General features: G+C 41.0%; 3 protein-coding genes and 1 long non-coding RNA gene across 7 annotated transcripts in view; 3 read left to right on the forward strand and 1 right to left on the reverse strand.

Annotated features, from left to right (window-relative positions):
* The window catches only part of LOC119032215, a 1,052,400-nt gene that overhangs the window by 716,770 nt on the left and 312,667 nt on the right, over positions 1-22,963 (forward strand). The window lies entirely within an intron of this gene.
* Positions 2,449-10,329, forward strand: c14h12orf56 (chromosome 14 C12orf56 homolog). The gene is made up of 14 exons (XM_037121099.1): positions 2,449-2,904; positions 4,931-5,126; positions 5,343-5,358; positions 6,770-6,953; positions 7,158-7,316; positions 7,417-7,505; positions 7,616-7,760; positions 8,478-8,557; positions 8,843-8,932; positions 9,038-9,125; positions 9,207-9,275; positions 9,423-9,500; positions 9,645-9,826; positions 9,912-10,329. Exons 1-14 carry the CDS (start codon positions 2,653-2,655, stop codon positions 10,015-10,017), a joined length of 1,734 nt encoding a protein of 577 aa, XP_036976994.1. The 5' UTR covers positions 2,449-2,652; the 3' UTR covers positions 10,018-10,329.
* LOC119032191 (peroxisomal succinyl-coenzyme A thioesterase-like) lies at positions 10,493-15,095 on the reverse strand. Its single transcript, XM_037121110.1, has 11 exons — positions 14,957-15,095; positions 14,044-14,249; positions 13,846-13,945; positions 13,542-13,732; positions 13,226-13,389; positions 12,600-12,719; positions 12,400-12,482; positions 12,224-12,317; positions 12,017-12,097; positions 11,646-11,790; positions 10,493-11,471 (listed from the first exon to the last, which is right to left on the reverse strand). Exons 1-11 carry the CDS (start codon positions 15,007-15,009, stop codon positions 11,347-11,349), a joined length of 1,362 nt encoding a protein of 453 aa, XP_036977005.1. The 5' UTR covers positions 15,010-15,095; the 3' UTR covers positions 10,493-11,346.
* ssbp1 (single-stranded DNA binding protein 1) lies at positions 17,135-22,009 on the forward strand. The gene is made up of 7 exons (XM_037121145.1): positions 17,135-17,217; positions 18,032-18,110; positions 18,400-18,457; positions 18,709-18,849; positions 20,133-20,220; positions 20,377-20,465; positions 20,563-22,009. The coding sequence occupies exons 2-7, from the start codon at positions 18,087-18,089 to the stop codon at positions 20,598-20,600; spliced, it is 438 nt and encodes a 145-aa protein (XP_036977040.1). The 5' UTR covers positions 17,135-17,217; positions 18,032-18,086; the 3' UTR covers positions 20,601-22,009.

Consider the following 22,963-nt stretch of genomic DNA (forward strand, 5'->3'; position numbering starts at 1 on the left):
AGATGTGGAATAAGGTTGTAAACACAACTCACTATTCTTATAATTCTTCCTGCCAGAAAAACAAGGATGAGTTGGAAGTGTCACATTTTTCTCCAGTCTGACAAGAAGTTGATTATGGAAAACAAAAACATGAACTTGGCAGCAAGAGCATGGTCACATTTTCAGAGTCTGAACTTTAAACCTCATTAGCAGCCTTCTAAATGCCATGAAGGTCAACACCAACTGTAACCAGTGTGTGTGTGTGTGTGTGTGTGTGTGTGTGTGTGTGTGTGTGTGTGTGTGTGTGTGTGTGTGTGTGTGTGTGTGACATGGGGCTATATTCTCTCTCTCTCTCTCTCTCTCTGGTGGAAATGTGACTGTTTTTCTTCTTCTGCAGAACAAAGGCGACAGTGTGACCGGTCAGCCCACAACTTTTTGTTTGCAGCTGCACACAAACACACACTGATGATGAAGGAGATGATGATGATGATGATGATGATGATGATGATGAAGGAATACAGTGCGACCCGGCTGACCAGAACCGCAGCCATGGAGGACAAGAGCAAGAGCACTTTACGTACTACTTTCATGTATTTATATTACTTTGTACTTCATGTTCAGGAAGTTCAGTTAAAGTACATTTCAAGTGTCCTTATTAAAAATAGGGGCACTGAAACAAATATGTACTCCATATTATCTGTATCAGTACAGATCATCTGAAGCAGCTTTACTTGAGTATTTAGATTTCATTATACTAATACACCACCACACATGAGAACGAACTGTTGTAGCTTATTTTTTACTGTATGTCTTTTATTTGATAGCTTCAATTTGCTCCTTTGGAAATTCACATAGATAATATTAAACAGTGACAGAATGTAACCAAATACATTTAGGAGACTGTTACATTAAGAGACTGTAACTGATTACTTCAGTCAGTTACCTTGCAGATGCTGCATCACAGCAGAAGCAGCACATGTTTAAATAAATTTAGTCTATCAGCACACAGCTGGCTCGTTATGACACATTTTAAAATACGGTGAACATGATGAGTCATTATGTGTGGCTGAATTTGGGGGTTTTGATAAGGGAGATGAGTTGGAGCCTGGTTTGTGTGTCTATAGTGTCTCAGTCTTCTTAGTGGGCTGCATAAAAGACTGAGTGTGTCCCTCTGTAAAACAACACTGCCTTCATCTCCCTCGTGGTGTGTGTGTGCGTGTACGTGAGTGTTTTGGTGTCCAAAACAACTCGGCGTTCATCTCTGCACCCATTTACAAAGCTCCCCTTCAAAGATGCAGCCACCGCCTCTCTCTCTCTCTCTCTCTCTCTCTCTCAGTGTGTGTGTGTGTGTGTGTGTGTGTGTGTGTGTGTGTGTGTGTGTGTTTGTGTGTCAGAAAGGGTCAACAAGAGGAGGACGAGGCAGAGAAGGAGGATGGAAACAACACATTTTCAACATTTTTCCAGGTTTACGTTAACTCAGAATGTCTCACATTATTTATGCATTCAGTTAGTTAGCAGTAATAAACAGAAAATGTAAGAATATTGATCACATGCACAACTAAAGCGTGAACATTAAAGGCCCCACATGTCTACATACCCATACATCTTGGGGGTATTTAGGTAATCTAGAGGCTGTATCGCCCTCTAGTGATAGCCTCTGGAAACTACAACTACTGTGAGCTTTCTGTTTGAGGGGACAAGTTCACACTGAATTTAGGACCTTGGACAGAGACTTGGAATCGAGGCACAGCAATTTGAAGAGAAATGATTTGAAACGCAACCTGATATTGGAGATTAAAGAGTCATGACTTGACTCTAGGCAGGATGACTCCGATGATGTGTCTGTGTTCATTTTCTGTTTTTAAATGTGTGTGTTTTTTTTGTTTGTTTGTTTTATCTGTCTGCCATCATCTTACTGTTTAAAAGTCATGTGTGGACTGGAGGGAATGTTTTTTTTAAAAAAAAAAACAAAAACAAAAAAAACAAAAAAAACAGGACATAATCATGCTTTAAGAAGTTTAAGAGTATCAATAATTCACTTAATTGAAGTATTAAAATAGATAAATAAATAAATAAATGGCTTTAATTGACTAGTAAATATTTTCTTGGACTTGAGCCCATGAATTAAATATAAAATCTTGGCTATGGCTTCAATGGAATACCATTCAAGTCACTGTTAAATAAATAAATGAATGAATTAATGAATAAATACATAAATACATAAATAAATCTCTGATAGAAGATAAACTGGGCAACAAATATATACATAAAGATTAAAATATAAATGAGCCGGTCTAATTATATAAATAAATAACTGTTTAAAATACTTTTAATTTACACATTACTTTATGTTTCCTGAGGCTCTGATGGAGCTCGAGCCGCTTTTCAAATGATGAAATAAGACGTTATCTCTCAGCCAATCAGCTGCCTCCCTCCGCACCGCGCGGACCAATCAGAGAGCTGTGTGCACTGATAGAACGTGACAGCGGCCGTTACCTGCTCAGACTCAGTGTTCGGTACCGGGACGAGTAGCAGCGGCTCCTCACAGGAAGTTAATACATCGGTGTGAAGTGTAACGTTTAACGGATGGACCGGCTCAGAGGAACACCTGCCGCACGTCAAAGTGGAGGTTGACGTCTCGAACTCCCTGTAACTTGCTCCACCGGTACCGTGATGGCTCGGACCGGCCCCGGTTCGCTCCTCGCCCGCCGGAACATCAAGCTGGACTCGTTCCTGAAGCGGAACACGGAGCGGGAGGTGTACGAGCGGATCCGAGCCTACGAGCCGTGCGTGGTGGTCTCACACACCGTCAACAAGGTGTACATGCACGTAGTGCTCACCGATGAGCGCGTGTACCTCACCGAGTACCCGCCGCGCACGCTCACCGAGGCGTTCAGCTTCGAGCGCGTGAGAGACATCCAGCTGGTGAGTTTAACAAAATAAAAGTTAAACTCTACTTTTTCACTTTAAACAGTCTGATCAGAGCTCAAACAGATTGACAGAAAACTAACGGAGAGTCCTGATTTGTCTGCTGATCATTTCTTTGATTAACAGATCAATCAGCTGATTTATAAGGTGTCAAAAATAGTAATAAAGGTACATTACAACGCCCAGAGTTCAAGATCATTTGCAAATCCCTCTGCTTTAATCACACCTATTCATTTTATTTTAGGTTTAAAGGTGCAATATGTAAGAATGTGACGTCATTAACGTGTCCTGTCTGAGGGGATTCTAACATAACTTTAAAATCTCGTCTTCTCAAACTTTCTTGGTCGCCTGCGGACTGATTTCTATGTAAGGAAAGGAGATCTAAAGGATGTGTGACCTGAACAGTGTGAAACACAAGCTAACGTTAGCTTAATGTCCGCTTATGAAAAAAAAATGGCACCTTAACAACAAAATGTTCAAGCGAATATTACTGTAAATATATTGTGACATTGTGGTTTTACTTGGCTGTGGCTGGCTAACATTATTTGCTAGCTAGCTAATGAGCTAACATACTGTCCTTCATGGATAATGTCGCCAAATTCATCCTGACTCTCAGTGCTTATCTGGCTGGTAATTTGGCTATCTTGGTTTTAGCAAACTACGTTATCAGCTAACATTACGAAGCAACCAACACTAGATCCATACAGCATAGCTAAGTTAAAGCTAACTGGCTAACTTTAGCTTGCTCTCTTGTTATTTGTTATGTTATTTGGCTAGCTAGCTAACTTGATCATATTGTGATCCATGATACTTACTTATACTTATATATTATGACAAACTGTTGATTTTAGCGAACAGTTGATAAAATAAGTATGTTCAGGGCCGCAATAAAGATTCATTTCAATATGATTTAATCTTATAGATACGTTGTTTATTGCTGCACAGTTATTCCCACTATTGATTGATCTGTTGATTACTCTTTTGATTAGCTTTCAGGACCAAAACATGTCATACAGTTGTGTAAAAATGCAGATCAAGCCTTCCCAAAGTCCAGAGTGATGTCCTTTAATCATCTGTTGTTATTGGAGAAAACCAAATGACAAAATTGTTCCAACTTTCTGCTGATCAACTAATTGATTAATCTGCTAATCAGTTTTAGCCATACTTAAAGTAATCTGATCCATTAACGGCCATTATGGATTGACCTTTCTTTCAGTTATTTTGTATTTTAGCTGTTAAATAGCTAATATAATAGGAAATCTAGTAGGAAGTCTTAATTTCTGACAGGTGCTTTCAGGTGATGTGTTTGTAAAACACCTATAATTTATGTAACTTAGCTTCAGTAAGTGTGGCTTTAGTAACATCTTATAAAGACTTTAACTAATCAGGAAACAATTACCTAATCTAGATTAACATGTTTTTAAAATGGATTCAAGATCAATGCTATGTAATATTCTCGCATAGCATGCAGTGTCTGAAGAGAAGCTGTGTGTAGCAGTAGAAGCCTTTAATTACCATGTATCATCTTGTTATGTCACGCAGGTAGGAGGTCAGAGGTTTAACTTGTTCTTAGGAGAGTTAATCCAGTCTGCATTAAACCATCAGATTACGGCCTGTGTTCAGCGGTGTGCCCTCACAGCTTCAGCAGGTGTTAAAGAGACGAGGTGTCAGTGCTTTCCCTTGACTTTTCCACCTGTTGTTGGAACACTCTGAAGGGGAAATTAGCATAATTTAGGATTATTTCTCCTTTTCAGACACCTCTGACATTGTCCACTTCAGAGAGAGTCAGATTTTTAGGCAGCATAGCCATTAAAGATGCAACAACAAACTATATTAAACATCTATTGTTGTTTTGACAAGTAACTGCCAGACGTAGGTGGTGACAGCCTCCATCATTGTAATACATGTGAGAGAAATACAGTAAAAAATAAATGTAGACAGAATCAAAAGAGAAAATGGACGACAACACAAATACATAAAGAAAATATTTAAACAACAATCTTTTCCTCTGCTTCGTCTACAGGTCAATGACCTCCCAGATTTCCTAAGTGGGAAAGACAGGGAACTCTGCCAGCACATCAGAATCACCTATGTCACTGGAAAGCCTGTGCAGAGTGGGCGTGATTGGCTGAGAGTAGACCGGAGGGTGGGGCTTCCTCCTGTAGCCCCGCCCTCTCGCAGACCCAGCCACTGCTCAACATTAGGCCACACGTCAGAAGGTAAAGACGAGTGTTTACCTTTTTAAAAAAAAAGGACAAAAATATGGTTGAAAAGGCCAACGAACAAACATAAAGTTGATGAGTGTGGTGTCAATTTTTTTTTTTTTTTTAACAGAAAATCTGTAACAAACATCAGCAGCTGCTGCCTCTTGGTTTATTTCCCCTGATACCTTAAACTGTAACTTTAACCATCCTGTGTCTTTATTTCCCCGACAGGATATCCTGCACAGAGGTGAGCATTACACACACACACACACACACACACACACACACACACACACACACACACACACACACACACACACACACACAGGTCTCTGGTTTGTCAGATGATATCCATGTATGCAGGCAGACTCTGGCTTTGGTTTCTTCAACTCTGTAACTGTCTTGAAGGAATATTCCACCTGAGGATGATGCATATTATGTGCAGTTTGTTCCAAACACTCATGGTTTATTCCCCTCATTGTTAAATACGCTACTTCTAACAGAAACTATATTTCAACCTTGTTTGATGGCAGGTTTCTATGAGTGACAAGTACAAAATGGGACTACTGGGCCTCGGCAGAGGTGTGCACTCTACTGAGTGTCATTCTAGTTGGTGTAGAGATCTGTTAACATCCTTATTGAAGTTAAAGTGATATAAATATAGAGTTGATTTGATAGAAAGAAGGGCTTTTTCCATCATCAATCACTTGACTAAAGGATTATTTGACACTTTGTAACTTTAGGTGTCTAATTCTGCATTTTCCCTGTGCCGTCTGTCTGAAGTGTGCTGTAGAGATTCTGTCAGGGAGGATGGAAACAGACAAACTCTTCAAACTATAAAACCTTTACAGCTCTGGATGTCTGCGGGGCTACAAGAGAGATAAAGGAAGAAGGTGGAGGGTTAAACTTTAGGAGCTTACGTGTGCACATACCTGCATATACATGTTATTGTCAGACCACCGTCCTCACTGAAGTCTGACAAAAGAGTCAATATCGTCTTCCACTTACGGATGGGAAACAGCTGAATAATGCGTGAAGTGAAAGCGGTCCCACTCTATCCGGCTCTGTTCTGATCCTGTTCGGTGTCTCAGGTAGCTCATGACTTATTTAATAAAGAGAGGCATGATTCACCTCAGCTCACCTGCAGGACTATGTGAGAAGGACACAGAATCAGAAGACAAAAGGATTCATACATGTTGGAGTTGAGTCTTTCATGTCGTCCATGTTTGTGATTTGATTGCGTCCGGCGGGATCATGTTCCTCCGTTCTTTTTAAAACCTCCCCTGTGCATCCGTCAGGAAACAGTGTGTTGACTGTGAAGAGACGACAGGAAGTGTGAACACATGAGCTGAACTGTTGCCTGGTTATGACAAACGCCTTGCTGCATTAAAACTGATGTGTGTGTGATTTTGAACGCTGTCTCATGCTCATCAGTCTCGCTGCTCAGGTATAGTTCACCTCCCGGGACGTCATTAAACACACGCAGGATCTTTGGAGACGTGAACGCAGTTTAAAACCATTTACTCATTACGTTCAGATTACTGAGCTGCCTGCTGGGTCGACGTCAACAACACTGGAAGTCTAAAGCCGCACATCAGAAACAAAACAGTTGTTTTTTACTGATAACCAACTCTGTTCCTGTTTATGATGGTCCACAGTGAGAAGGAGACGGAGGGGCTTCACATGATGAGGCAAACACGTTCTGCCTCCTGTCCAAACCCGGAGACTCTGGGCCTCCCGAGGTTCCCCCACCCTCCAGCCCAGCCTCCATCCACACCACCAAACCTCTACTCCTCCAGCAGCTCCGCCACCTCTCCTCAGGCCATCCCTGAGAAGGGCAAGGTACAGATGGATGGATGGTTAACTTAAAACTTAAAATGTCACAGAAATAAAGTTGAGATGAGGCTGGAAATGACAGAAGATAAAAACAAATGTTTGTTTTTGGGAGATTCGCCCAATTAAATCCAACAAACAGGAAACATTCTACTTTCAGCTGCTGATACTGAGCCAGTGAAGCCATAATCCTTCCTGTGTTGAATGTTTCAGGTGCCGAGGAGGATCGGTTTAGTTCTGTCTCGCCTGTTGAAAAGAGACGGCGTGAAGAGCAGCGGAGAGGAGAAGGAGGCTGAGCTGCATCTCTACGCCGTTTCACATACGTCCAGACTTTACCTCCACCTGCAGAGCTCATGGAACAGCTACATCATTGTGAGTGACGAGAAAGATACACACGAAGAATAAATCTGGGATGTTAAGATTCTGCTTCAGTGTTAAGATTGTGTGTGTGTGTGTGTGTGTGTGTGTTCAGAGGTCCACTCTGTTGTTAGACCCTCTCTACAGAGGATGGTGCAGAGCTTCGTCTGACTCTCCTCCAGGAAAACGACTTCCTGTCATCAGGTAACAAAACTCTGCTGTAACACAGAACCGGACGATAACAGAGGCCAAATCATTAATAATGATATACTGTGTGTGTGTGTGTGTGTGTGTGTGTGTGTGTGTGTGGTCAGCTGGGAGCGGACAGCTCACCTGTTTGCTCAGCTGAGCTCTGAGCTGCAGCAGGAGGGGATCAGTGTGGAGAGTCTCTACCTGCTGCTGCAGGAGTTGAGGACGGCTGCTCACCGCAGCGTCACCCTGCGCAGACTCTTCTGGAGGGTGAGCTGTTACATCTCCTGTTTACACTTCTGGACCTGAGAGGAATCTTCTCGACATCATTCATTCCCTCTAGACCATCATCAGACAATCAAGCCTGACTACACCCTGACCCAGTGAACCCAGCTCAATCCAAATACAATTCATGCCCACAAAGTTCATATTTGATATTTATCTCCTAATAACAATATTGGGGAAAAGTAATATCACCATTACAGTATGCAGACAGTCAATCAGCAGATTGTTCATTAAATACTGAAAGGAAACAAACGAAAAGGACAGTGTGCAGGAATTTTATGTTCTGATTTTATTGACCATCAGTCGTCTCCAATGCACCTGTTGATCCGCAGGTGTGGAATAGTTTTCCTCTGCAAATGTGATATTCCTGTTCTTTCTTCTGTGATGGTGAACTGAACAACTTCAGGTGTCTCTGGCTGTGAGATCGACATTTCTCACCATTTTAAAGCATTTTATAAACAGCCCATTTTATTTATGAACTTCAGCAACAATTCACAGATGAATCGGTAAAAAATAAATAAAAAAGAATCACGTATTGCAGCCCTACACTTCTTCTTAGACGTTATACAAGGAACTTTGAACTGATCTAATACTGACGCCTCTGTGACCTCTTATGACTGAGACAAATACAGAAAAGTCTTGAGGAGAGTTTAATCTGGTTGGACTTGGGTGACCCTTCCTCCGTTGCTGTGTGTGTTTCAGTCCGGTGAGGTGTGTGTATTCCTGGTTCAGACTCTGGAGGAATCTCTCCACGGCAGAGTCTACTCAGCAGATCAGCTACTGTAAGCTCCAGAGTGTGTGTGTGTGTGTGTGTGTGTGTGTGTGTGTTGAGGTTATAAGCTCATTGCAGTTTTTACACAACATTCTTACGGCTGTTTTTAGATGGATAGAATTTGTTTCTGTTCATAATGTTTAAAGCCTCTTTATCTGTCTGTTTGGAGTGTCACAGACCTCAGCTTAAAAAAACATATGTATTTTAAAGACTCTTATGAATCTAGAGGCTGCCTATAAGCTACAAAAATAAAATCAGACGTCTGAACTCATCGCGGCTCTCTCCTTACGTTCAGACTGAGCACTCTGATCGTCCAGACGCTCGCCGTCATGTTCAGGGAGACGGAGGTGGAGCCGGCCAGACTCAACCTGCTCTCATCCAAAAAGTAAACATCTCGCCTCGAATCAAACCTTGAATCATAACAAGATGGCTTAATCTTGTTTTCTGCTGTGAACGCTCTTTAAAGGATGATTTTGTTCCTCACCTCCAGAGGTGCCCTGGCCTCCAGAATGCTGCTTGCCTTGATATGTGATCCAGAGCAACAAACACAAAACACAGGATCTCTGATCGACTGTGAGGTGAGCTGTTATCTACTCTTAACTTGATATTATTATTCATTAAAATCTGTTTTTAGTGTCACAGTTGTTCTCTGTCTTCAGGCCTTACTGTCCGAGTATCTGGACGCCGCCTGCTCGCTGCTGTCTGAGCTGCTGCTTTTAGGCCACGAGGTGAGTTGAGACGACAGCCGCTTGCTCTTAATGATGAAAGGTTGCAGAAAGCGCCTTCTGATTTGGTACCTTCTTGTGCAAGTGAGGTTCAAACATTCGTGTTCAGCTGGTGACGTCACACTTCGTTGTAACTTTTCTGTGTTTTAGGCCAGCAGATGTTCCTCTGCTGACAACTTCCTGTCTGTTGGATGGATCCTCCGAGTCCTGCAGCCTCACCCTCACCTGGTAAACTCGGAGCTGCATCCTTTAGTTAAACTTTTCTAACCATCATATGATTTTTTTTTTTTATTTGAATTTTGGATCAAGTAGCCACCACATAGAGATTCTTTCTTACTAAATATCGTTGGCGGTCTTCTCTCCTCTCTGCAGACGTCCTTCCTTGGTTACCAGGCTCAGCAGGTGGTCCTGGTTCTGTCCGACCTGCAGGAGTCCGTTCTGAGCCCAGTTCAGTCTGTGCTGTTATTTCAGCGCTGTCGCCTCCTGCTGGCCTGCCTGCAGTACAACACCCAGCTGGGACAGCACCTCAGATCTCACTTCAGGGAGGAGTTCAGGTTTGTGATGCTGCTCTTTGAAAGAGCCTCATGAACTGAGGATGAAGTTGAAGTGTTGATGTAACACGTCGTTTCTTCCCTGCAGGTATTTTGTGAAGCTGTCATGTGTCGAGGAGAAGCTGCCGCCTCACTACCTGATCAGCCAGCCGACGCTGCGTCTGGTCGAGCAGATCCAGACTCTGCTCAGATGATCGCACACAAGCACACATGCACCGACACCTGAGAAAAGGACTGTGACAGCATGTGCCTTTACTGAAGTCTGAGTGATTAAACTTCACTGCTGCCTCAACGAACTGAGCAGTAAGCTGCTGCTAATACAGACAAACACAAACCAACCAGGCAGAAATAACAGCACTCGTCCACTCTGTATATTCACATCGTTAAAAAACTGTACCTGTAATTCCGGGCTGTTAGTCGTACTCTGCAGAAATCTCCTCCAGGTGTTATGAGCGTTACCTTAACACGTTATTCTAATAAAGGAAGGAATTCTGCATGAAAACAAACCTGAACCTGAGCTGACTGTATTTGTTTTGGTGCTGGAGAGGAGAAACCAAAACTCTACAGCAACGCTAGTGTGGAAGAAGATTTCTTCATCTGGGACGGACAGGCCACGAATAAACGCTTCAGAGTTCAATGATGAACAACAAAACAGCAAAACTCAGAAGAACTTAATTAATGATGGCTTTATTGACACAAATAATAAAAACTGACGCACAATTCAACCAAAGCAAACTAAACTGTGAAGCAGAAAGAGTAACATTATATTCACATTTTGAGTCAGTGTCACTGTAACCCACTTCCAATCATGGACTTGTGAAGCTTATAGTCCTAAAACCCAGAAATCAGTTAGCAAGTTTTGCTAACTTCCGGGTTAGCATACGGAAATGTATCATCTACTACAACACCTTTCTACTGCTGCTGCTCTTGTGATCACATTAGTGTTGTTGAAAATGTTAAACAGTAATTTACAAAATGAACGTCACGCTGTACTGAAGAAGACTCAGAACCAACGACTGGGACGATAATAAGGAAGCTGTTAATAAATCAAGTGAGAAGTAGGGTCATTTTCTCATAAGCTTACATACAATCAGACTCCTTTTTGAAACCAGTGGAGGCTGAATTTGAGTTCTGAGCATTAACACGTGACGGGTGTCTCAGGCTGATGTGATCAGTCTCTAGTTTATACACTTCACTGAGTCTGTAATTATCATACAGGGTGCATTTTTTAATATACATTGAAATACTACAATTGAATTGTGATCAAAAAATATATACATAGTTCATATAAAATTTCATGTCTGTCATGGCAGAGCATTTTTTTAAGACAATAAAGCATTGGTTCAAACAAGGTCATTCACTGATATTAATAACTACAGTAATTATGTTATACTATGATATCGTGATCAATCTTCTGACCTGGTTAATACTGCGAGACACATTATGGTAGTTTTGAGGTAGTAAACATGATGTCATACAGAACTTCACTGCCCTCCTGCAGTGATGTGTTCGTATGTCACCGTTCACAACTTGGCTCTCAGAGACGTGCTGGAATACAGATTGTGCTGTAGAAAAGATAAGATCTTCTTCCAGGCGTCTTCCTGAGCGTCTGAGTGAGCTTTGGTTTGTCCTCCCCACAGCAGCATCACTGAAGCACAAAAATAATAGTCAAACAGTTTATATAAAAGGTGCCTTTCAACTCCCCCCAAAGGACACAGCAGATAAAAAAGTCCATAAAAAGGAAGACTTGGTTCTCTGTTAGGAGGTGTACTGAAAAAAACAAAACACAAAGCCTGTGTGACTCTGTATCAGGAGGACTCACCTGTTTTTGTAGCTACTCCGGCCGCCTTAAAATTAGAGGCCCTGAAATGAGGCGAGTAGGGCGGCTCAATCAGATGTCCAGTATCAGGGTACAGCACTCTGCTCAGGAGGTGCCCATTCCCCGCTGCATTCATCAAGAGGGCGATCTGAGGGTCAAAGGTCAAATAAAAAAAACAGCACAATGTTCCTCTGTGGTGGGAATAATCGTTTTTTAGATTTCAGATTAGATGCCTCAGAGTGGGACTATGTTCTGCCTCCATATCAAAAGTTGGAATCTTTGATCATGATGATTTCTGTCAGAAAGAAGAGTATATTTGAAGGTGTGTGTGTGTGTGTGTGTGTGTGTGTGTGTGTGTGTGTGTGTGTACTAACATCCTCAGCACACTCATGCGCAGGCACGTTCTGGTCATCCTGTCCGTTGACCAACAATATGGGACAGTTTATTTTCCCCACCTGCCAGAGAATTAACCAATCTTTAATGTGTTTGTTAGAATAAACATACACTTCTGTGAAATACAGATTGAAGGATCAGACAGAATGCAGGTTTAAGGCTCGTCCACATTAAAAACAGGTACTTACATCCATTTTCTTCGAGGGCTCGTTCAATAAGTGTAGCCACATATCTCGCCATACGTGATGGTTGTTCTCATCGACACGTAACCGGTGAGAGTTCCTGCCGTCACAAGTAATCGTTCCAGCTATACAAAAAAACTTGGTTGAATGCATTTATGTCACTGACAGAACAGAATACTCACGATTTCGGCTCCATAATGACTTCCATGATGGTCCGGTCACGTGGATAAAAGTGGCTCCCGCTGACACAAATACAACAACGTGGCTGAAACACAACACAAGCAACACGATGACACGTGAAACAAATGCTCGCGCTGCGTACAGGCCTCAAAATTCTGCATCTATGTGATTTTGCCACCAAAATCAACCATCTGTCACTTGCCTTTACAACGCTGCTCTCCGCTGCGATATGCATGGTCACCAGCGAGCCGAGGGAAAGGCCAAATATTCCCACTCTGTCTGGGATCACTTGAGGATGCTCCTGGATAATATTAAACGCCGTCTGTGTAAAAGCAGATAACAAGAAATTATGATATGCAAGATCTATAAATCCAAAAGTCAGTCTTTTTTAAGTCGTACCGACTATTCTAAAGTTTCTCACATCTCAACTACCCTCAAGTTTTTAGTTAGTTAATATCCTAAATGTTTTAAATGGCTTGTTTTGGCCAACAAGTACTACATTCTTCTTTTCTTCTTACATGGGCCAAGTTCAAATTCAATGATAACATGAAAATGGACACTTAACACATTAAATATTCAGGTGCGTGGCCAGAAAAAGCAAATTTATACCCCTGCCTGAATGCAACTGGGGGAGAAGATCATTATAGTTATTTATTTCCATATTTACACTCACTTTGTGTACATAAAATAGTCAAAGACAGGTGGAAGAAATATGCATAATTAAAAAAGGACAAAATGTATCAAAGTTTAGTTTTGTTGTGTGTGGGTGAATAAATTTCCTTTCACACAGAATGTAGAAACTCTGGAGGCAACAAAAACAACACAAACCTCAAAATACTTAAACTCCAGATCTGCGGACTCGAGCTCCTGAGAGTTGAAATAATCCATCGCCAAAGAAACGTAACCATGTGATGCCAGCAAGGCTGAGCGATACTCTACCAGCCCTCCACCGCCGCCCCACATATCCAGCATCCCGGGGAACGGTCCTGGACCTGAGGCCGGGAGGGACGGATTTTAAAGAAGACGATCTTTAATCACATCATAATCAAACAAAAAAATGAGTCAGAGGATTTCCCTGTCCACTTCAAGATCAGTAAAGGAAGATGCGAGGAGGGAGTGCGTTTCCCAGGTGATGCAGGTGTACCTGGAGGTATGAAGAGGGTCCCTCGCACTCCTCTCTCCATGACATCGATCCTCTTGACTCCTGGAGCCATGTACCATCTCTCTATGAGCACCGAGGTCAGAGGGGTCTGCTCCCTGAAGCCCTCGGTGACATGTCCACTGTAGACCGAGATGTTGTGCAGCATGGGGCTGCAGACGTTCTTCTTTCTCAGCCTGACGGGTGAAAGGTGGAGCGTTTAACATTCAGCTTCGTAGGAAATCTAATAAGTCTGTGTTTTAGCTCGCCCAGCCCTCACCTGCAGCTGCACAGAGACTTATCGTATTACCTGAGGCCTTTGCGGCTGCCGGGGACGGGCCGCATACTCCACAGCAAACCCATGTCTTCTTTTCCTGTGTACGTTCCCCCAAAACTCAAATCCTCTGCAACTACACAAGCAGGAAAATGTCAACAACAGCAGACACCTGTGGCATCTTTGTGTTTAGACCGCGAGGCCTCACACTTGACTTGACTTGACTAAACCCACCAGACACTATTCCTCTGAAGTCACTGACGTAGTGTCCGAAGGCCTCCCAGTAGTCCTCATCCTCAGAGTGGTGGAGGGAGTGAAGTGTGACTGGAGATCCCGGAGGAAGATTCTCCACCAACACCTTTACCTTCTCGTCCACCAGAGCCCGAGTGGGCTGAACCGAGAGAATGGGAGAGGCGGGCGGGGACATGGTCGATAATCGCCTGAGGAGACATTTTTTATAAGATTTTAAACTTTGCTGGTGACGTTGAGACATTTCACTAACAAACCATTAAAATATTTTTTTATTCACTTCTTAAAAAACACTTTTACAGACTTGCTTGTGTGTGCAGTCATGTTTTTTTTTTTAACTGAATTTCATTCCTCTGCTTTGAATCCCTCTCAAGTGACGTCTTTTTTCTCACCATCCTTTTCTGCTTTTATTTGTTATCTTTAATCCATTAATTGTCATTTCTTTATGATCCCAATAAACTATTTAATTTGTTCCTAATTTCTCTGGAGTGTTGTCGTCTTCTTGTCGTCCCTCTCGGATTCTATTCTTTCGCTGGGATGCATTTACTTTCTCATTCTCACAAGGAACATGGAAAAAAAGTTATTTAAGTACTCATCCCTAAAAAGTAACTAAACTAGAGCCACCTCAACAAAGCTGTACACAGTAAAGTGCTGCTTAAAGGAACAGTTCACCCAAAACTAAAAGTGCATTCATTATCTTATCTGGGGAATTACATATTAAACAGGTTTGTTACAGAAGGTTAGCTTTGAAAATGTTCGATCACTTTAACCTCACACACTTCTCAGTATGTTCACAGAGCAGCACAACAAGATTACACAAGTGTTTGACTGCAATAATACAAACATTCCAAATACTCTGATTTTATCTTAAAAACGACATCAACTAACTTTTAAGTACCTGACAGGTCGACGTGCGCTCACAGCGACTGCCAGCCGTCTTAAACCCAACATGGAAGCAGGTCTAAGATACACGAAAACAACAAAAGCCACAGAACTTAAACTCTGACAGCAACAGTTATAAACCTACCAGTTGCTTCCCGGTGTTGTTTCTGTCCTTGACGTGCTCCTGCCTAACTCCACCGGCCGGAACCAAACGACGCGATTTGTTTTCCTACTTTTTTGTGTCTGTTTGGCTGTTTATTAAACAAGGAAATACATTTTATGATATATAACGTTTGCCGAATTAATAAGAAGTCCCAACTTCAAAGATTGTTATACAGACAGCCTTACCTACTCATTACCTACGAAGTTTTGTCTAACTTCTAAAAATTAGCGATTTTTTAAGGGAAATTTGGGACTTTCGCGGTTGGGGTTGCCTGTTAGCTACTGTGTCCTATACGTCTAAACACACTTGTTTTTATAAAAAGAAATAAATATCTTCATGTATAACATTTGCCGAACTAACAAGAAGTCCCGGATAGTTAATAATGTCTTGTAGACTGTGTTTCACATTCCTTAAGAAATTTCTTCTATTTTAACAATTACCAAAATTTGCGATTTTTAAAGGGAGTCTGGGGACTTTCGCCGAAGAAGTTGCCCGTTAGCTACTGTTTACTGTACGTCTAAACACACTTTTTTATACAAAGAAATAAATATCTTCATGTAGAACATTTGCCGAATTAACAAGAAGTCCCAACTAGTTACGAATGTGTTACAGACACCGTTTCACGTTATTAAGAAGTTTCTTTTAACTATACAATTTTTAAAAAATAGCGACTTTTTAAGGGAGCCTTGGGACTTTCGCCAAAGTGGTTGGCTGTTAGCTACTGTTTACTGTACTTCTAAACACTCTTGTTTTTATACAAAGAAATACATATCTTAATGTAAAACATTTGCCGAATTAACAAGAATGCCCAGATAGTTCAAAATGTGTAGTAGACAACGTTTCACAAAGTTAATACAGTTTCTCCTAACTGAACAATTCACTGAACTGAGGAATTGTTTTAAGGGGTCTAGTGGCTTTCTCCAGTTTGAATGAAAAGAAAACAGTCTCACCAGAGAGGTTGCTGCACGTCCACAGGAGATCAACAGTCACTTGAGCTCTGTGGTGGACTTTGGACTCTATCTTATAATTTCCTTAAGCAGTTCTTGAGGTGACCACCCCTTCCTGTATTGTAATACACTCTATGGTGACATTAAATTAGGTTATTTTATTTTATTATCTCAAAAATCTATCCTTTCACACTCACATTCACACTGGCAGTATGTCTTGTACAACCAATATAGCTTTTTGTTGCATAAACACACAAGTTATCTTGGATTGTAAGTAGACCAAAGGTGCATCCTCCTACATATCAGACCACTCATCCTTGTGTAACATAGCTGAATGATTGAATGGAGAAGAATCCATGTTTTCACCCAAAATTTTAATTGATGATTTCATCCGGATTTATCCAGTTACGGTGCAGGTGTGAAGGGGGGTCTTAAGTTTGTTAAAGGATGATTGATCAGGTTAATTTTCTACAACACAGAGAAAACTGAAATAGTTGTTTTTGGCCCTAAATAGGAAAGAATAAAGGTCAGTGCTCACCTTGAATCAAGAACAGAAAAACCAACAAACTGAGACAGAAATCACGATGTACTTATGAACTCAGAGATGAATGTTGTGACTAACATGAGGACAATTACAAAATCAGTCTAGAAATCCTTTATTTCTGTCAAAAAAAAACGTCTATATGTTCGACAGGATAGACTGTAATGATTGTGTCTTTACTGTAAAAAGACAAAAATCAGACAACTGCAGCTGCTGCCAGGTTCCTCACCAACTGTATGTAGGTGGAGCACTACATCCTGTCCTTAAATCCCTGCACTCGCTTCCTGTGTGTGAATGTGTAGATTTTTAGAATTACTTGTATATAAATTGTAAATACATATCTGATTTAATTGTCTCTGGATCTAAGTATTCAGCCATTAATGACTGATATTTGAATCACTAGTTAAATATTATGTATTTTACTTGTTTTGATAATAAAAAGTACATCACGTATCTATTATGTGGTATATTTTAATAAAAAACAACATCATAATAAGAAAGAAACATTTATGTGTAAAGTTTCAAAGCGGAACTTTTTGCTGTCCCGCAAAATCTTCGGAGATCTATCGGAGACGGACCGGAAGCAGCGTGAGGTTACCAAAGTGTCTCCTGGAGTCTCGCACTTGGTAAGTTTCGATTCAGCTGCTTTGTCCCTCTGTTAGCTCACTTTAACGCTGTTTTTCTGCAAACGTGTTGCGGATCATCTGCCGTTTCGGCTTCCGTTGCCTCTGAACCAAAGCCCGTTCATAAAAACGTTATTTTAAGCGGTTATTTCATGTCCGTATCTGATGGCGGCAATGAGGCTGCAGAAGCCTCATTGCTGTTGTAATGAAGGGGGTGGTCTGACGGTGAAACCGTGTTCGCCTCTGGCTCCTCAGCTTGTCTGACTTCAGACACAGAAATGCGGATAAACCTCCGTCTAACTATCTAACTCTATCTATAATCTCACCAAACTCCATTCTTATATCTCTCAGTTTTGTTGTTGATGTGTCTGTCTCATCACGACATGAAACAACAAATAATTCACCTTACAGCACTCGGATGTAGCAGATCATTTTAGAAATGGCTGGTCAGCAGTTGTGGAAAGTAACCAAGTACTTTTACTCCAATTCTGTGCTTGAATACAATTTTGGGAAACACTGAGACCAAAAAAACACTCTCTTCATCTGGCCTGTAACCTTCAGTTTGTGTTTAAATGTATTAGATAGATGTTAATCGGGCTGTTTGATTATTTTTGGAGGCTGTAGTTTGTTTAACTACAAACTACATTTAGTTAAACTAAATTAAACTGAGTCTTTTGTTTTTATCCTCAGAATATTGTCTTGTTGAGTCAAAATCGATATAAATATTAATCTCATGGAGCTGCTTTGCGTTTAAAAATGATATTTTTGCATCTCAGATCTTCAGTCAGTGATTTTCTGCCTCTTTCTTATTGTTCAGATCCGTCCTCAGAAAGTCATCAGCTGCTGTTGGTTGCCCACTTACTCCAGAGAAGATGTTGAGAAGTGCCTCAGCACAGGTGAGTCGCTCAGTGATGACTCGCTGTGTTTTTATTGGTCAGACTTGCAGAAGCCACTTCCATGTGGTACACTGAAGTGACGGGTGGATGAAGGTGAATGTGGCGGGAAAAAAGAAAACTGTGGAAGTAACATGTTAACATGTTTGACCCGCGGCTGTTTAAGGCTTCTGTATTTCTGTTCACTTGCTCACATTTTATGGGGAGAAGATGCTCAGCGGCTCAGTATACTTACAACTTTACAAAGTCAATACTTTATTTATGTGATGTGGTTCCTCTCGTCCTTCCACAGATGTTCCGACAGTTGGTGAGATACGGGAGCACTGACACCAGCCTCATCCTGGAGAGATGTGAGTAAAAACCTGAGCAATAAATAATCATGATCAGAACAAAAAGACATCAAATATCGCTTGATATAAAAAAAAAGTGACAATACACTTTAGTTGCTCTGAGTCTTAGGGAATTCTGTGAACTTCGTAAATGTGTATATGATGATGAAGGCTTCAAGAATGGAGTTGTTGGATAAGGTACCTTAAAAAAGCTGCTTTCGTCTTTACCCATAACTCTGTTCTGACAATGTGTGTGTGTGTTTGTATCCCAGCGATAAACCGCGTGCAGCTGCTGGGCCGGGTGGGTCAGGACCCGGTGATGAGACAGGTGGACGGTCGCAACCCTGTGACCATCTTCTCCATAGCAACCAATGAGATGTGGCGCACCGGAGAGCCAGAGATGAATGAAACAGGTGCGACGTCAGAGTCCAAGTAAACTCAGTGTGATTCACACTCAGATGGTTGTGCACTAAACTGTAACCGACACAGACCAACTTACTGGAGTATCAAAGGTTTGAGTTCAGCGGTTGGGTTTGGGGTCAGAACGCTGGAGAATATTTACAAACCAGTTTTAGATCAAGCCAAAAGCTAGAACGGACTGGTAATATTGGCTTCTGACCTTCAGTGTCTGACTCATTGTTGGAGTCCGGTTTATATTTTGATGAACTGGTAAATCAGATTGTTGTTGCTGTGAGGGTGGAAAAGTTCTCATAAAATCCCGGCTACTGAACACGAGGCTTCACACCTGTTGAATAAAAGTTTAAAACACCACATCAGGACCTGGACTTGGCTTTTAAAAAGGAAAGTTCACCCATCAATGAAGATTCATTATAATTATCCTACTTTCCCTTCTTGTGATTGAAAGTCAGGTGAGAAATGTTGTTGACTAGTTACTTTACAGAGCGCATCAGAGCAGAAGCGGTGTGTGTTTGAATTACTTTGTTTTATTGGTATGCAGATGTAGACAAAACAACAACAAAACAACACATTTGAATAATCAGAGATTCTAAATACCAGAACTGCTTTTGCTTTGCTTCTACTCTTGATACTCGATTACATTTAACATCAGATCCTTAAAGACTTTAACTCAACTCAAGACTATTTGTCTCTGTGACTTGCGTGTTTGAGTCTTTATTAGTTAAAATGGTCGTCAGTTATAAGGCTTTTATGTTTAATAGCTCATGATGTAAGGGTTATGCCTTTCTGCAAAATGTCCTCCAGCTTTAATGGTTTCTACCAAAATGATCTTATAACTTGATATCTCGACTGTTTCTCGACTGTGACTGCTGGGTACTTTTTGCATCGCTGTAAAACATTTCCTGATCTGCTCTGGTGAAGTGTGATTTTTCTGCCACTAGAGGTCAGTGTTACACAACAACTTCAGTCGCGATGAATCTGAACATATGATATCATGATGTAGATCTGAAGGTTTTAAATTACCATAAACAATGTAAGAAGCTAAATTCAGAAGCACTCGAAAGCCCCAGTGATACTGTGACGTCCCTGAAGCTCATTTCCAGCCCTAATGCATCATTTACCATTTAGAATTATAAATATGACCAATGGGCTGATGAGAAATCAATGTAGAGGTCATAACAGACAACCTTCTGAGTGTTTCTGTGAGTATTTTAATGGCCAGCAGGCTGTAACGGCTCATTATGTGACTGATCATGATTCGTGTGTGTCGTGACTCCAGGTGACATCAGTCAGAAGACGACGTGGCATCGCATATCGGTGTTCAAACCCGGTCTGAGAGACGTGGCCTACCAGTACGTCAAGAAAGGGTACGAGCCGGGACCAGAACCTCCAATATATTAATTTAGTTTTATTTATTCACTTATTTTAGTTGGATATTTAAAACTTCTTTACACAGCAGTTTGTTTACAAGAGTTAAAAATGTTGAAATCTTTGTTGTGAATCCTGATTTTTCTCTCTTTCAGTTCCAGGATTCTAGTGGAGGGAAAACTGGACTACGGAGAGTACACAGACAAGAACCAAGTCAGACGTCAGGCCACCACCATCATCGCAGGTCGGAGAGCGACACGCACTTGTTCCTCACAATCTGATGTCAGTGTTTATTTGCCATGTTCAGACTCAAACGATTTGTTTCTTCCTCTCCTCCCCAGACAACATTGTCTTCCTGAGCGACAAAGAGAGAATGTGAAGGACTTTCTTCCTGGTCTCCGCCCAACAAGTCAACTTCTTTTTTGTATTTTCTTGTTTATTCAAAAGTAACATTGAGGACTCTGAATGCCACCAAGTAAAGGAACTGACTTACACAGGAGAAAAGGGGGACGCATTATGCTGTGACACATGACGCGTTTGCGTGTGACGCCTCCTGCAGACCTCGAGACACCAAGAGAAGCCCATAGAGCCCCAAAGTGTCATACAAATACATTCACTGGTTCTGATCCTGCTACTTGTAAATAACCAGTACAAAGAAACGGTGTGTATTTTCTTTTTTGTTTTTGCGTGTTGCCCAAGTTTTACCAGAGAGAATAATGTGAGGTGAAAAAAGGTGAAACATGTTTTCACTGGTCACTGAAGTTGTTGCTCTGTTAAGAGCAAATCGTGTTGAAGCTCAAAGACAAAGATTATCATTGTTTTTCTTTACAGTGTCAGTTAAGCCGAAGTCTCTCTAAGCTCAATAAATCAGGAGTTGTTTTTGGATGAAGGCGACTGTAGTTCAGGTGTCTCAAACCATCTACTTTCCGCTGGTCTTTTATTTTGAAGAAATCATTTACAGAGCTGCAGATTAACTTTCTTACACCGGTTGCACTGCTGTGCCTAACTTCTCATTTAGGTGAACCCATGAAAACATGATTTAATCTCTTCAACAATACAGTAAAAATGCAGCAAGAATTGTTACAAAAATATTTTTATACTTTTCAATATCTGACCTGCTGAGTATCAGGTGCGCTGGTGCAGATGTGTTGTCGCTCTTGAGAGGTTTTCGGGTGCACGTGCAGCCGAGATATTCGTTCCACAGATCCCTGCATGTAATCCTCCAGCACTGCTGCAAAAGAAGCAGCACCGACTGTTAACATGTCGAGTGCTGCACTGTTGTTGTAGCTTCATTGTTAAGAAGTATGAGGAGTGAACGAAGGTGTGAGAAAAACTTTTCATGGAATTTGTTGCCAGAAGAAAAAATATTGACTCTCAGTCCAACTAAAGTGTAAAGTTTTCCTCTCAGCTAGTGTTTTTTTTCTGGCCTGACTTCTCTCAGCTGTCTCTCATCAATTAAAGTTGTTCAACCGAAGTGAAATGTTTAAATTTCCAAAGCACTTACAGATTTAGAGGAATTAAGATAAAGCATTTTCTGTTTCTCCTCATTTGTGCATCATTCAAACAACATCAATGTGTGTAGTTCACGTTTTTATCTACATCAGTTTTTTTCTGCTTTGTCACTTACTTGTCAGTTGCTCTTGCATTTATCAGTGTTTCATTTCCTTCCTGGCTGATTTCAGCTCACCGCTGCTGTTTCGTGTTTATGTAACAGTTCCTATAATAAGACTTTACTCCAGACTTTGTTTGTGTTCATTCACTACAGTCAAAACATGTGTGATTTAATCATCCTGTGTACATTTGTGTTTCCTAAATTCACATTCAACGCACTTTAAAGAGGAAAAAAAAATCACCTTACAGTTACCTGTAAGGCATTAAAGGAAGCTTAGAAACTAAAAAAAAAAACAGAACAGAGTTCAGTGAATGTGAATGACAGATATTTGCATTAAAACTTATAAAACAAGTATTTAATGGAGATTATGTGAACTAAAAGCACTTTTTTTTAATAGATGATTTCATTTTGAATTCACTTTTAGAGACTTTTAAAAAAGTTTTCTCACTGCTGGACGCTGATTGGCTGTTTCCTTGACAGCAGGGGCGGGCTTAAATCAGAGGTATTCTTGGCCTTAGTCTATTGGTCGCTGGATTTCTCGACCCCTCTTCCTGATTGGCTGCCTCACCTGTCAGTTAAAGTCTCAGCTTTACGTTCGAACGGGCTTTAAACGGAGGAGCAATCTGATTGGTCAGCCGTCTGGATGTGGGCGGGGTTTTGAGTTGTGGTGGAACCTGTGGATTCAGTTCAGAGAAGCTGCGGCAAAACAGCGGAAATCGCGAAGAGGATGTAAAAATAAAAGCATGTAGGCGCAAGAGTGAAGAAGAATAACCAGAAGAAAATCAACTAGAATGATTATGAATTGATCATGATCAAAACACCAAGAGAAAACTGGTCGTTATTATTGTAGGCGTAATATTCCTGTGTTGACAATATGAATGTGCAAGGCAGCAGAAGTTACAGTTGTGGCTTGAAAATGTAATTTTAATGCCTATTAACAATAGAAATATGGTAATAATGCAAAAATCTATATCTTGAATTGAACTGAATTAAATTAAATTTGACCCAAAGAGAACTTTTATATAAAAATGTTTGAATTTATATACTTTTTATAACAGTTTCTATTTGTTCATCTCTTCCTTTACCACATTGACTATACAATAACTATAGTTACTATTATTATGCTACTG

Source organism: Acanthopagrus latus, chromosome 14, assembly GCF_904848185.1.
Source record: "Acanthopagrus latus isolate v.2019 chromosome 14, fAcaLat1.1, whole genome shotgun sequence".
In the NCBI taxonomy this organism is placed as follows: Eukaryota; Metazoa; Chordata; class Actinopteri; order Spariformes; family Sparidae; genus Acanthopagrus; species Acanthopagrus latus.

Excerpts from the sequence above, each read along its gene's own strand:
- c14h12orf56 (XM_037121099.1), top strand. The coding sequence starts at position 2,653 with ATGGCTCGGACCGGCCCCGGTTCGCTCCTCGCCCGCCGGAACATCAAG. Across the intron at positions 6,954-7,157 it reads CCATCCCTGAGAAGGGCAAG|GTGCCGAGGAGGATCGGTTT; the intron begins GTACAGATGGAT and ends TGAATGTTTCAG. Across the intron at positions 9,501-9,644 it reads TGCAGCCTCACCCTCACCTG|ACGTCCTTCCTTGGTTACCA; the intron begins GTAAACTCGGAG and ends TCCTCTCTGCAG.
- ssbp1 (XM_037121145.1), top strand. The coding sequence starts at position 18,087 with ATGTTGAGAAGTGCCTCAGCACAG. Across the intron at positions 18,111-18,399 it reads TGAGAAGTGCCTCAGCACAG|ATGTTCCGACAGTTGGTGAG; the intron begins GTGAGTCGCTCA and ends GTCCTTCCACAG. Across the intron at positions 20,466-20,562 it reads GGCCACCACCATCATCGCAG|ACAACATTGTCTTCCTGAGC; the intron begins GTCGGAGAGCGA and ends TCTCCTCCCCAG.
- LOC119032191 (XM_037121110.1), bottom strand. The coding sequence starts at position 15,009 with ATGTTGGGTTTAAGACGGCTGGCAGTCGCTGTGAGCGCACGTCGACCT. Across the intron at positions 11,791-12,016 it reads CGCATGAGTGTGCTGAGGAT|ATCGCCCTCTTGATGAATGC; the intron begins GTTAGTACACAC and ends TTTGACCCTCAG. Across the intron at positions 11,472-11,645 it reads CGGAGTAGCTACAAAAACAG|TGATGCTGCTGTGGGGAGGA; the intron begins GTGAGTCCTCCT and ends TTTGTGCTTCAG.